Genomic DNA, 15,250 nt, shown 5'->3' with positions numbered 1-15,250 from the left:
GTTCCCCTATGAACCTGTCCTAAATAAAAGGGGTACTGCAGATTGAAAGTGTTTTTATTTCCTTTATAAGAGATTTTTTTTTCTCTGTTTGTATTATCTCCTGAAAGGCTTTTATGCCGAGGCGCTAGAGAGGTTTTTTTTGTGCTTTTATTAAAGGAAATATTACTGGCTTAGTCGTTTGGAAATATTTTGTTCTACATTTGTGGTTTGGGATTTTTTCATGGCTAGTGATTCTTCCTTTTTACAACTGCCCCATATGTTTCGGGAAGAAGAAGCTGAATGTGGACAAACAACTATGGAACGATTTTTGGGCCAGCCTAGAGACGTTAGAGGGGTGAGAGAGGTGAGAGATATTCAATCGGAAGGTACCTCTGTGCCCAAGAGCAATGATGCTGTTAAAAACTGGGAACGTATCTTAGTGGAAGGGGGTAAGAGAAGACCGCATAACCCCTTTCAGTGTGTAGGTCAACCTAATGTGGCAAATGTTTCAGTGGAAATACAAAAGTCTTTGGACTCTCTGGAGAAACTGTTGTTCAAAGACAATTCATTGCATTTTAATATTTTGAACTTACAACATTATACTGACCTCGATATAACACCAAGAGGGTTACGCTTTGTTAAAACCACCAACCACCCCTTTTGATGCCACGGATGCCATTGATAAACAATTTGAAGTTAGGTGGGCACAAGCAGCTCACAAATGTGTGACAGAATGGTTACACATTCTCATTGAAAGAGACATTGTGAAACAACGTAAAGTAAAGCGAGATATAGAAATCTGCTGTAATAGTCTGACTGTGAAATTCAATTCTGAACAGTTCAATCAAATATTGGGTAGTTATAATGTAAAATTGGAAGAAGTCTCTAATGACATTATTAAAAGAAAAATCAATAAACTTGAAAGAGACATTCATGATTACAACAGTGGTTATGTCTTTAAGAAAGTAGCTCAGCGTAAACAGCAGAAGCAGCAACGTGTGGGTGGAACTAATTTGAAACAAAGCATTTCTTTTGTATTTTCAGAAGCAATTAGTAGTATGGGAGAATCGGAAGAAGAAACAGCCAATTTTCCTTCATTGCCAAGGCCACAGAATCCAGAATACCTATGTAACAATTTTTGGAATCAAAGGGACAACTATGCAAGAAAGAAAGGGCGTACAGACAACTATAGGGATGGACAATACCAGAGGTATGATAACCTCCAAAAACGGACTAAATATTAATGTTTGTAATGTGTTGTCATGATTGAAAGATGTTGTAAAAAATATAGGAAATGGTTTTGTTATGAATTTATCGGGTCACAGTTTGAGTGTGAAATTGCTGTGTTAAACTGTGGCTTGAAGTTTATACCTACTGCACTTCCTAGGAAACATGTTACTCATATTGAAGTTTTTCAATTGATACGAAAGTTACATTTACCTAATTTTTCTGAAAAGGATGTTTATACAGGAATAGAAAGTGACCAAAGTGACTTAGAATCGAGTGAAAGTTTTTTTACATGTGATTCTTCTTATTTAGATTGTGATGAAACAAATGCTTACGGTTTGATAGATACTGCAAAGGTACCAGCTAAAGGTACTTTTATTCCGCCTTTTAGACATGAGGGAATTTCACATTTTTCAACAATGGTACATCATTCAGTGGACAATCTTTTTCTGAAATTTTGGAAAAATAAAAATGTTATAAATTATAATTTAAGTAAAAGAGAGTGGGTTGGCCTTACAGAATTTGAGTAAAAAGAAAGATTTAGTCATTAAACCTTCAGATAAAGGTAATAAAATAGTGGTGCTACATTTCTCTCAATATTTACAAATGTGTATGAACCATTTGAATTTGAAAGAAGTGTATAAAATATCTAGTATTTCAAAATATGAACAAGCTGTAAGAAATTTTAAAGATATTATAACAAAAGGTTACAGACTTGGCTATCTGTCCAAAAAGGATATAGATGTTAAATTTAACACAGATAATTGTACTATGGCTAAATTGTATTGTTTACCCAAGGTGCATAAAGATTTAGTAAATCCACCAGGTCGCCCTATAGTGGCAGCTAGCAACTATTTTTTACATAACATTGGAATTATGCTGCATTGTTATTTATCTAAATTTGTAACAACTTTGGATTCTTATATAAAGGATTTTTTTGATTTTTTAGATAAGATTATACATGCACCATGGGAGAAAGACTGTTATTAGATTGTATTGGATGTTAAGAGCCTATATACAAGTATCAAACATTCAATAGGTATAGATGCTCTTGAATTTTTGGGGGGGAAATAGTCCAGTGTCAAATTATATTATTGAATTACTTTATTTTAGTTTAGTTAATAATTTTTTTGAATTTAATCAGGTAGTATACCAGCAAATACAAGGTACAGCTATGGGGACACCTTTCACCCCTATGTATGCCAATCTGGTTATGGGTTATTTTGAAATTATTTTTTTTGTATAGATTAGATTTTTTTTAATAAGTATGTAATTCGTTATTTTAGATTTATAGATGATTTAATTTTTTTATGTAAGGGGGGTATGGAGTTTATAACAGATTTTGTTAATTTGTTAAATTCTAATCAGTTAGGTTTAATATTTGAAGGTTTGCAAAGTGGAAATTCGGTTGTTTTTCTCGATTTAATATTAAAATGCAATAGTGAGGAAGGAAAAATTAATACGAGTATACATAGAAAATTTGGTGATGGACACTTTCTAGATGGACATTGTTGCTATCCAAGACATATTCTGAACTCTTTACCTTATGGGGAATTATTAAGAGTTAGTAGGCTATGCAATGAGTCTGATATTTTAGAGAGAGAAATTCTTAACTCTTGTCAGATGTTTAGAAATAGGGGATATACTATAGAAGTTATTAGAAAAGCTTTAGAAAAATTATGCTTCCCGGGAATAGATACAAGAAATAAAAATGAATATAGTAATAATTCATTGCAAAAAATAATAAATCAAACAGGAAATAACATTTATTTTGTCACTTCATATAATGTACTTTCTGACGATATTATAGCGGTCATAAAATATTATTGGTCGTCCTTGACAAAAGGAAGATATAAATTAAATAATGTGTGGCATTCACCTTTGATTTCATTTAAGAGGGGTCGTAATTTAAAAGACATGTTAGTTCATGCAAGTTTTTATTTACCGAGTATCAATATGAGCCATGAAATTGTAAGGGTAGGTACTTGGGCATGTGGAAATTGTTCAGTTTGTCCATATGTAGTTAAATATTTTGATAAAATTAATGGTATAAAATATAAACCAGTAACAGAGTATACTTGTAATGTAGTGGGCATTGTTTACGCTCTTAAGTGTCCATGCAATTTGTTTTATACTGGAGAGAGTAAGAGGTCTTTTAAGGTTAGACTGCAAGAACATATTCGAGACATCACGAATAAAAAATTAGAAAGCCCTGTAGCTTCCCATTTTAATGAAATGCATGGGGGGGCTTATGTAGATTTAAAAGGCTGTATTTTAGAACAAGTTACAGCAACAAATGCAATTTGTTTAAAAAATAAGGTATTGTCTAAAGAAGCAGTCTTCATTTTAAAGTACAATACTTTAACTCCTGGTGGACTAAACCAGGAATGTAATTGGAAATTTTTACTGCAAAGTGCTAATAGAATTAGCTAATTGTTTTATTGGTTGATTTATTGTAAATTATGTATCTTTATAAGAGATTTTTTTCTCTGTTTGTATTATCTCCTGGAAGGCTTTTATGCCGAGGTGCTAGAGAGGTTTTTTGTGCTTTTATTAAAGGAAATATTACTGGCTTTGTCATTTGGAAATATTTTGTTCTACATTTGTGGTTTGAAAGTGTTTTTATGTTGTGTAACAGCTGATTTGCTAAAGTAAGAAACAAACAGTATACACATTTTGACATATGTACAATGGTACTTGACAATATGCAAGTGGGCTACTGATCACACCTTAACTATGAGAAATATGAGGAAACTGAGAAAAGATCATGTGAGAAACTAACTCATAAAATAGAACAATTGCCAAAGTGTGCATCAACTAATTTGACAGAATTATGCCATCATAAAGAGTTTGTAAGGTAACAACTTAACCATTATGCCAACCTCCCACCCTAATAAGCAAAGTTTGCATAGATTTGGCAATATCACAAAACACCAGTATGCTATCCCCTCTTGTCTTATATCATTGGAAAGCTTTTGAAAAGGTGAACAGTTCCATCTCCAATACCTTGGATCTATTTTGCACACTTACACTGATATAACCCTTTGTTTGACCATAACATTAGTATTTTTTTGAAAAAAACAGCTTTTTTCATAAATCTGCAGCATAAAACCAGCACCTGCAAACATAAATTTTGTACTACCACCGATGTAAACCTCACTGTCTACCAAAGAGCTACCAATACTTCACATTTTTATTTTTGTGCAATTCACACCATTTATCTGATATTACAAATCTAATGAAGTGTGTTTTCAGTAGAGAATTTTGGAAAAAAAGTTCTCAGGAATGAACTGGTTTCTTGACTTCGAAGATCTCAGGAAGTAAACGTGTTAAATAGCCTCCTGCTTTCCATGATTAAATGAGTTAACTGGAATGTATGTTCTAACAGCTAGAAGGACACATTGGGTCTTTTATTAAGGTCAAATTAAGATCCCGATATCCATTATTACGAAAGAAGCATGTTATATAGATCTCCCCCAATCATTAGCGGACCGGAGTTCCGCTGTGGCAACACCTAACCGGGAAAAGCTGAAAGACACAACAACATAAGCAGTGAGAAAAGAAGTTTAGGCCAGCAGTTTTTTACTGGTATATCCATGATTATAGACAGTGATGAGAAGTGATAAGCCAGACATCTGCAGAACTATTAAAAGCAAAAGCAAAGTACGTACATTAGAAGGTGTTTAAAATGTTTGTTTATACCTATTTAATATGATAGAAGCCAACTCCCTTCTCAAGTACAAAAAATCTATAATTTTTCCAACAGCCTTTACTCCTCTACAAATGTCTGCTTAACCAGTCTTGTTCCTGTATAACCACTGGTTATATATGAACTGGTACTTACAAACCTGACTGACACCAAAATGACTGATATTCTACTGTTTTCAGCCTCCTTTTCTAGCACAGACATGATGGTGCAGCTTGCTCTAGTTGCTGTTGTTGTTGTGTCTTTCGGCTTTTCCCGGTTAGGTGTCGCCACAGCGGAACTCCGGTCCGCTAATGATTGGCAGTTGATTTTTACGTACAGAGTTGCCAGCTCTGCCACACAACCTTCAACGAAGGTAGGCCCATTCACGCATGTCTCCACGCAGAAGACGCTCTAGCTGAGAATCGAACTGGACAGCGTCTTACTGTGAGGCGACAATGCTACCGCAGCACCAGGTGCAGCTTGCTCTAGTTATTTTATAATATTTTATTTGTATTTGTTAATCAAGGTAGAGCACTGATCTCCATGGACCTTTTTCAGACTCAGCTCAGAAGCACTGTCTGGCTAAGTAATTTGCTCATAGTCACATAGTTAGAAAATGGAAGCAGAGGGAATCAAACTCTGGACCACAGGAAACAACTTGTTAGCAGCTCCTTAATCCTCTGTGCCAACTGCCAGGCATGTTAACTAAGACCATAACATGGAATAACATCAACAACTTCTATTGCGAGGGCTTAATTTCAGAGTCAGTCAAATTTATCTCTGGCAATTCTAACATTACTCCCTTCAAAATGTTTATTTGCAGTGGGGCATTGTTTCTCAGTTCATTAGGCTTGAATAACAATGCTGCTGCTTTACACATTTTACTGCCTCTGGAAACCTTTACCAACATACAAAATGATCAGCTGTAAATCTGTCTGACATTGCATCTAGTCGCAACTTAGCAGAGTCATAGCTGGCCCAACTAGCGCCCAGTGCCGCTGCCTGATGTTGTGCTCCACCCCCCAGCTCTTTTTATGTGAAAACCAAAAAAGAGAAAAATTAAAAAAAAGTGCTTTACTGTATTAAACTAATCACTGCACAGTTAGATCCATGTCCCCCAGCTCTTCCACTGAAGACAGAAAAACAAAAAAAAGCCCTTTATTGTATGTAGCAATTGGTTCGCTACTGTCAGCTCCACACCCCCAGTTCTTCCACTGAAGAGCCAACAAATAAAAAAGCACTTTACTGTAATAAGCTGATCATTATGGTGTAACAACTGGCCTAGTACAATCAAATCCACCACCCCCATAGCTTCCATTGAAGAACGACAAAAAAAGAAGCTCTGAAGTGCCTTTTTGTAGTGGAACAGAAAGAATGCAGGAACTGTTCTTCCCAAAATGTTCCCTAACACTTTGTGCCTGAGGCAACTGCCCCCTTCACACCATCATTGCAATGCTGCTGCTGTTTACCTAAAATCTGCCCTTCCTGACTTCATATGTCTTCCAGTTACCCTGTGTCCTGCTAAATTCAGCAATGCTTTTCTGGTACTGTACGTAAAGAAAGGTATATATTCCAGTTGTCCTCTTTCTCTCATGTAATATCCCTGGACAGCTGACCTTTCTAGATCTCCTTTAACTTGCAAGTCATCCTATTGTCTACCATATTTTTGCCTCTTTTCTAATTCAACTAACCCCCCCACCCACCCACCCACCATTGCCTTACCGCCATAAGTCTGCATATTGGATCCCACTCTTCTTTTGTTATCTAATATAAACATTACCAGTCCATGACTGGAAAAAACATTATCCACTAAGAACAAATATCCATAATACATGTTGTGCAGTGTTACATAAACACATCAGTCTAACAGTTTATTTATTTATTTATATTTGTTGACTGGCAGTGTCCGACTGGACGTAGGTCCATTTTCAGTGGAGGCCCGGGGAGAAAAGCTCCACAGTTAAAACAAACAGACAGTAGTTACATTGGATTACATAGCGATTAACAATTTACATAGCAATTACTTACAACATATTTACAGATGAAGAACATAGTACATCAGTAGACAACTAGAATCTATCTGTGAAGTACATAACAGACATTAACAAATGTTACAATAAGAAGTTCCTGCTGTATAATAAGTACTAGGCTTATGAGCATCTGAGCTTGCTATAATCAAGGTAGTTAGTGGAGTGGAGAGAAAGGTAGTGGTTGGATGGGGTGGGTGATATTAGAGTGGGAGTTGCAAGGGCATAGCCAGCATGTTTTTAGGTGCGCTTTTAGTAAAGTTTTGAAGTGGGTGCATAATGGTATGGAGGTAATTGTGGGTGGGAGGGAATTCCATAATTTGGCTATGGCGCAAGAGAATAGTGCTTCACCAGCAGAGTTATTGGCTTTAGTGATCTGCAAGTGATTTATGTTGCTGGATCTTAGTGGTCTGGTGGTGAGATAGGGTTGAAGTAGATTCTGGAGGGATGGGACATTTAGTGGATGGTTTACTAGTTTGTGGGTGAGTGAGAGTTGATACCATTGAAGGAGGTGAGGGAGTTCAAGCCAGCCCAGTTCAGCAAGTGAGAGACAGTGGTGACTATGGTAGGATGCCCCTGTGGCGAATTTGGCGATTTTTTTGTAGCAGGTCTCTAGCTTGTTTAGATCGTATTGCCTTAGGTTGGCATATATTGGAGAGGCATAAAGTAGGGTGGAGATAAGGTGGGAATTTGCTATTGAAATCTTTGCTGCTTTGGTGAGAAGTTGCTTATTTCTGTATAACGCTCCTAGTTTTTTGTGGACTTTTTTTATGGTCATGGATATGTGAATGTCAAATTTTAGTTTATTGTCTATTTCAACTCCTAGCAATTTGGTGTGTTCAGTTGGGTATATACTGGTGTTGTCTTTTGCTGTGATGTTAAAGTGAGAGTTGTTTTGCGTATGTTTGGTGGGTTGGAAGATGAGTAGTTTAGTTTTGTTTGGGTTGAGTATTAATTGGGCATCGGATAACCAAGTTTTAACAGAGGAAAAGGCTTTCTGTGTGACTTTTTGCAGTTTGGGTAGGGACTGGGCTGAGCAGATGATGGTTGAGTCATCTGTGTATTGTATGAGTGTGCCATGTTTGGTGGCAGAGGCTAGATTATTGGTGAAAACAGAGAAGAGTAGAACAGTTAGCTCAAAGGATTAAGGCCTATGTGCTGCTTCATGTAATCCAGAGTTTGATTCTCTCAGCATTCCATTTGCATACGTCCAAGTCTGAGCAAGTCATATACACACAATTTTTAAACTTAATTTAGTCAAATGTTCGGAATATCAAACTTTTAAGTTGGTACAAATGATCAAAAGTCAGATGACTGCAGAGTGCCGGAATTACTTTGAGTGAGACTGGGGTACAACAAGAACTGGAAATTTTCACATTCCACACTGTTGTACCATCTTAGAGTTGGTATATATAAGTAGCACGGGTTGTGGGGGATGCACAGGGGCTTGCCCCCTGCAGATTGTTTTTTTTTTTTAAATTATTTTAAGTTTCAGTCCTTTTAGATCAATATTTTTATATTCAATATTGTGTCCAATTATGGCATGTGTGTGTGTGTGTGTGTGTGTGTGTGTGTGTGTGTGTGTGTGTGTGTGTATATATATATATATATATACACACATGTATACACATACACACACACACACACACACATATATATATATATATATACACACACACACACACACACACACACACACACACACAGAGAAAAGTACTGTCCTCTTATCTTTAGCATGGAAGATTTTGAGTGCATGTTTTTGATCCTTATAATGTTCTGCATGTTCTTGCATTCTTCCACCAGATCAAAATGCATAACACAATGGTTCTGTTAACATGGTTGACCAGGCTACAGAAAGATAGCAAAGAGGCACAATGTATATGACAATACTACAAACCAGTGGTGGGGTGTTGTTTAGTAATACTGAATATCGTTTATTTATACTTAGTAATTCAGACACAATAAAAAAAAAATACCATGAAATATGCAGGCGAGGGATAATTACCTGTTTAACTGCTGTCACTGTAATTACAAAGAACAATGGAAGGCCGCTGGTCACTGGGCTTGTTGGTGTATCAACTATAACCTGGAACAGAAATCAACAATATATTTTCAGATCTGGGAAAACAAAATCTTTTCTGAGAGTCAACCAAGAAAAAATAAATGTAATTTAAATGTATTGACAGTAAGGAATGCAATGTCGCTCATGATATAAATGAAACATACCACTGTACTTTGAAAATGTATCAAAAGCACTGGCATACGTGGTAAAAAAACACTTTCCGTTGCCATTCTCTCTCTGAACTTAAAATGTAAAGCAGAGCAAACAGCTTTATTCAAAAATCCTATCTTTTTGGAACTGTTTTTGTCAAGGCACTTGCTTTTTGCATCAACAGTTTTTGCTCACCAAGGTATTGTCCTAGTACTGGACGCCTTCCTCTCTTTATTTCCCACAACTGTTGTACATTCCCTTTTACTCTGGGTTCCTACTAGAAACAGACTCAACCCGCGGAGTTCAACTCCCTAATACTGACTGCTGCCTTCCATAGGAAATTACTGCTGCCTGTTGCAGCTTTTAAGGATGAGTTGGTGTGATTTCCCAAGTATGTACCTGCAGAGATTCATTTGTTTTTTAATTTTTGGGGGGGATTTTTACATCTCTGCTTCTGGAGTTGAAGTTTTTGAGTGTAGAGAGCTTGCCCCCCCCCCCCAAAAAAAAAACTTAATTTTTTTTCATCAGTGTTGAACTCAGCAAGATGGGTCCTCATTGAGTAGTATTCATAGGAGAAGCCCTCCTGTACCACCAGTGTAGACCTACTACCATTCCCAATTGTTGATACTACCAGAAAAGTAACCTCTACTGGTATTAAGCAGTTAAACTTCCTGACAGCAATATATTTTTATACCTTTTTTTTCACCCCGACTCTTTGATCTTCCCTCTCTGTGCAGTGCATCTCACGAGAATGTAAAAACACATGCTTTAGATTATGCCAGTCTGCAGTGAGGCAAAGCTGTAATGTATGGCGTGTGTGTGTGTGTGTGTGTGTGTGTGTGTGTGTGTGTGCTCGTGTGTGTGTACATGCAGAGTGTAGCTGCATGACCCCCTGCTCTCCAACAAAGGTCACTATAGTGCCAATAAATCCCGGATTCCACCAGGGTAATGAGAAAGCGTAACATCACATACTGCATCCCAGCCCTCAGATTCAGGAAGTGGAAGGTAAGAATCACATGACCCATGTAGTCCACATATTTCCCCTCATTGGCGTACCGGCTACAGTTACTACCAGCATACTTTCACGCCCATGTACAGACACATTTCTCAGAAGAGCTGCTTTATATCTGCCTGAAGCATTCTAAACTTTAATATTGCTTGTAATCACAAAACATATTCAGAAATGCGGCAGCAAATGCTCACCACACTATCTGAGAAAGAATATCATCTCATGTGTCCTCTGAGATTACCAGTTCAGACTGTGTCCTTCTATTGTCATGCGTTTTTTTGTGTGCATTTTTTTTTTTTTTAAATGGCATCCTCTACTACTGCAAGGATTCCCCGAAGGCACTTGTAGACTTCTCCAGTGCTCTCTCCCCAACAAGATTTTGCACAATAATATCTTCTATCCTTTTTAATTTGGCATCTGGTGCAAGGTGCACTTAATTTTTATTGTCTTACTCTGAAACGCCATTCTCCTTAGAAAGACAACATCTCTAGAACTATGCACAACCTTTCAATGGGGTTCCTCATATGTCTACAAATAATGGTAATATTTTATTTTATGCTGCTGATGCCTCCTTTATGTATCCAAATAATGAAGAGTCTTTCTGGCTGCTCTCTGACATTATTTGCATACCTTTAGTTCATCTGATATATGTCTGCCATACTCCCCTTCTACATATTTTGCTGCCCTGTTTTTCCCTTTTGGATTTTGTTTTTGAACTGAATGAATCTGCACTATGCACTTTAATAATTCAGGCATTCACTCCATTCAGTTTTGCCAACTTACTTTCCAGTCTTTCCACATCTTTGCATGTATTAATCATGTTTCATAACTCTGTCATTAACACAGCAATAATCTTAACAAACCTTTTGCAGTATACTTTATGCCTTGGTTTGTCTGTTTGCCTGTTTAGATGTTGCTCTGCCACGGCTATCTAGGTCACCTTGTCTCCTTCCTTTGGACACTGTTCTCCATTGGCTCCCTTGTATCATTGGGAATATACCTTGGTGTATCACATCACTAAGCAGGCCTTCCCTCTCCTTTATGGGTTTGAACTTCCCCTCACTCCCAGGGTGATAGGTACTGTCAGGTGTCGTCTACCACACTGTGGCTCAGTTGTTATTTTTGTTCAGCACCCATTTCTTCTGAGACTTAGTGTGCAAAGGTACACTGCACACTTGCATACAAGCTCCAGTGCACTCAGTACAAGGAGTCCACAAGTCCCTTCAGGAAGCTGAAGCCATGAGTTACTGTTATACCCTCACTGGTTTCCGCTAACAGTGATACAAACATGGATGATTCCTTATACCCTCACTGGTTTCCGCTAGCAGTGATACAAACATAGATGATTCCTCTCCTTCCACCAAGACAAGTAAGCTAACTATCCACTACTGAGCCCTATCATCTTGTTGACCCTCTTGCTCCCATGTCACTAATCAATCCCATCTCACCAGACTTGGCAGCTGTCTAACCCTGAGCCAACAGGCCATGTACAGTATCATTTATAAATACACTGAAAAGGACATGTCTCAAATTGACCTTTCATTCTTTCATCAGAGTGGGTACTAGTTATTACAAGCCTCGGTGCCCTAATACCTAGGCAGAGTTTGAACTATGATGCCACTCTTGGACCAACCTCCACTTGTTTTGAATGCTCCCTAGCTGATTATGTGGTATTATGGCAATGGTCATGGGAGCATGTCATGTTGAATATAACTATGGAGAATGCAAAAATAGCAAGTGTTATTTGCTGAAATTACTTTTGCCGACAGTAAAGTTTGCTTTTTACCTCCACTGTTGTGCAATCTTGGAGTTGATATATATAAGTCGGGGGGGGGGGGGGGGGGGCTCTTACGAAAAAAAAATTATTGAGTTGTTTGAAGGTGGTTTTAGTGAACAGCTTTTGTTTTTTTTCCCTGTTCTCCAACATTACCTTTGATGTCTCAAAATAATCCAATGGTCATAATAAAGCCTAAGCACACACCCCTTACTAAGCAACTGCCCCCCCACATACACACACACCTTACCCAGTCAGTTAACTCAATAATTTATAACAAGCATAAGAAGCAGAATAACTATAAGAATCAATCATAGGTGGTTAGAAAGGATTGGAAAGAGAGACTGGATAAGAAATTCACAAAGAAACAATAGGGGATATATGTATGTCTCCCAGATATGCAACAAAGTCTAGGTAATTTAAGATCTTTGCTTGTAAGTGTTCACGTATGTATTGTTATAACCCAAGCAGACTTTAAAGAATTTTTTCCCATTTAGACTGCAAATGTTGGAGATCTGATGGGAAAAGAGGTAACATATTTTCTGGGAGTGTAATTACTTGGCAAACTTTAAAGATTCCCTGGAGACTGCCCTGTCAGAGATACTGGGTCAGCAAACTGGTGTAACTAAGGAAATGATTTTTCAAGCTATGATACAGCATAAGAACTCCGTAGACATAGTAAGGACTTGCTGAGTTTAATTATGGTGGCTGCCAAAAAAGCAGTTACTAGAAAATGGAAATCAAATGCAAACCAATCATACTACAAGTAGTGGATATAGCAATAGAGATAAAACAACTGGAAATGGGATATTTATTTAGAAAGGGTAGGAGCACATTATGTATGAAAAAATGTTTAACTGTGGGAACAATACAAGCAAAAGGGGTGGGAGGTTGGCATAATGGTTAAGTTGTTTATCTTACAGACACAAGGTGCAGGGTTTGATTCTCACGTGGGGTAATTGGCTAGGCTTAAAATGGCCTGCAAGGGCAGTTAGCCTAGTACCAATCTATGAACCTATGAATGAAGAATGAGCTTTAAAAGAAGGCAGGATTTAGATGACCTATGTAATGTTTACCTAAGAGGGACTGGATAGATTATAATTTACATATGTTTGCAACTAAATTTATGTCACTATGATTTGTTTTCATTTATATAAATGTATGACTGCCTATGTCACAAGTGATAATTTAATAAAGAGGTTTCTTGTTTAATTAAAAAAAAAACATAAGAACAGGTAATGAAATTCTTCATTTACATGTACTTTATTAAATCTTAGTACCTCAGCATAACATTGCAAAATACAGTTCCCTAAGCTTTATACAGTATGATTCTGACACAATTCAAGTCAGTCAGACTCTTGGCTAGTCATTTCCAAGCACATAATTAAAATAATTAATAAGGATAAATCATCAAGAGATACAAAAGACAAAAGAAATCTTAGAATTTTTATATCTTTTGATATTTTCTTGCCCGTTTATTGTTTCTAATCATTTGCTTAGTGATAACTGGCTAGAAGTCTGACTGAATTTAATCACATCACTTAAAACGGCTTGGGGACTGCATCTAATAACCCCTGAGAAGGCATTTAATAATCCCTTAGAAGGCAGTGTTTTGCCCAGGAAGTAAGATTTTAATAAAGCAAATGTGAAGGAAGAATACCAGCAACTATTTAAATTCTTATAGTCATTATAATAAAATTAATTTAGAGAAAAAAGAAGAGAGAGTGCAAAGTGAGAAACTGCAATTTGTGTAGCATGAGCTTCCCGTTTCAAATCTAAGTGGAATTGAGTCAAGTACCCCAAAGGCTCTTGGCCTATAAAATTATATCCTTTACAGCTCTGTATGATTTTTCTCTTGGCCAAACTCACAGGTTAACAATGCCTTCTAGAACTTAACTTGCGCTCATCCAGCGAGACAAAATCATTAAATTCCTCTTTTTAGGAAGCTTTTTCTATTCCCATGAGTTGTTATAAATGTTACAGGTATTCCCAGTTCTCAGTTCTCTATGAATTTTGAAACAAATCCCATACAAATGGTGTTGCCTTGTGTGACAAAAGTTCTCTTCTCTTTCCTTTAGGAAATCTGTGGCAAATTCCTTTCAGGTCTCATTGCCTTATGTACTTTTTTCTGGAGTGCTTTCTGTACCCTACTTCGATGACGTATGGAGAAGAAGACGTTTAGTCTAAGTACCTGTACTGACTGGATGTGCGAATATTCCTTCGCTTATTTCATGAATATTGAGCACAGTTCTGACAACTCATTCCTTTTTGTTAAGCTTCACTTCCCTTTTCAATTCCTTTCCTCCCTTAAATACTTATTAAATGTTTCATTTGACTTCTTGACTGAATAGCCTATCTTTACTTCATTTAACCCTTTACTGACTGCCTTCTCAGGTTTAATTGGTCCAGTTTTCCTTCCTATACTTTCCATGCATCCTTATATTTTTTTTAAGCCACACATGTTTTTTTTCTATTACAGTTGATGTCACCTTACTGACAATGGTGGTGTTTTCCCCCCTTTATTTACATCTATATATTTGTTTCTCACATAGTCTTTTTGCCTTTTTAACAGCAGTTCTGATGTGTCCCTTTTGGTTTTTGATATCACTGTTTCCTGCTGTACTGCTGTAACTCTGCTTCATATTACATTAAACTCTCAGTTAACCAGCACCTATGGGGATTGGTAGATGCCGGATAACTGTAGTTTCTGGTTGCTTGAGAGTTACTATTAAAATAGGCCTGACTAACACTCTATATTATACTATCTATTTGGTTTGACTTGTTCTCAGGTTGGGGAGAGAGGGAATTTATTCCTACCTTCCTTTTTAAAACTCTAAAACTCTAAAAAGGTAAGGTATGTCTCTGCCGGGGGGGGGGGGGCAGAAAGTGCAATACATGAGAATTGTACTGTAATTCTTTGATATTTTTGCCGGTTGCTTGAGTTCCGGTTGACTGAGATTTTACTATACCACTGCACTGACGAACTCTACAAAACTTTTGTTTGGTTTACTTGACAGTGTTGTTAGACTGGTAGTGAGCTACAGTGCTTGGGGATCACTGGTTGCCAAATGACTGCTGTGTACCTGCAAATCAGATTTCCCCTCTCTAATTGAGAACATGATGCCCAAGAAGATTCTTTCCTGACTAGATTCTATCCGTGGCTGGCTGAGATCTGCCTCTTATAAGGCATCAACATTAATCTTCCCCTATGCTGTGAAGACACTTCCGTTCACATCTACAGTATACGATTTCCATCATAAACCACCCCATGCCCCTCTTTCAGTTTATCTTAAGGGAATGGAGCACTGTAGTTACACACCAAAATGGGGGAAAA

The 15,250-nt window shown here is 37.2% G+C and overlaps 1 protein-coding gene across 4 annotated transcripts in view; it reads right to left on the bottom strand.

Annotated features, from left to right (window-relative positions):
- ATP11C (ATPase phospholipid transporting 11C) overlaps positions 1-15,250 on the bottom strand; it is a 1,720,948-nt gene that overhangs the window by 777,663 nt on the left and 928,035 nt on the right. For all 4 annotated transcript variants that reach the window (XM_044057530.1, XM_044057531.1, XM_044057529.1 and 1 more), the window contains one exon: positions 8,927-9,007. In XM_044057530.1, coding sequence (XP_043913465.1) covers positions 8,927-9,007 — 81 coding nt within the window. The remainder of the gene's footprint in view (positions 1-8,926; positions 9,008-15,250) is intronic.

This window comes from Protopterus annectens, chromosome 15.part0, assembly GCF_019279795.1.
Source record: "Protopterus annectens isolate FY-2018-M chromosome 15.part0, PAN1.0, whole genome shotgun sequence".
NCBI classification, from domain to species: Eukaryota; Metazoa; Chordata; order Ceratodontiformes; family Protopteridae; genus Protopterus; species Protopterus annectens.
This window is presented reverse-complemented; position numbering and strand designations above follow the sequence as displayed.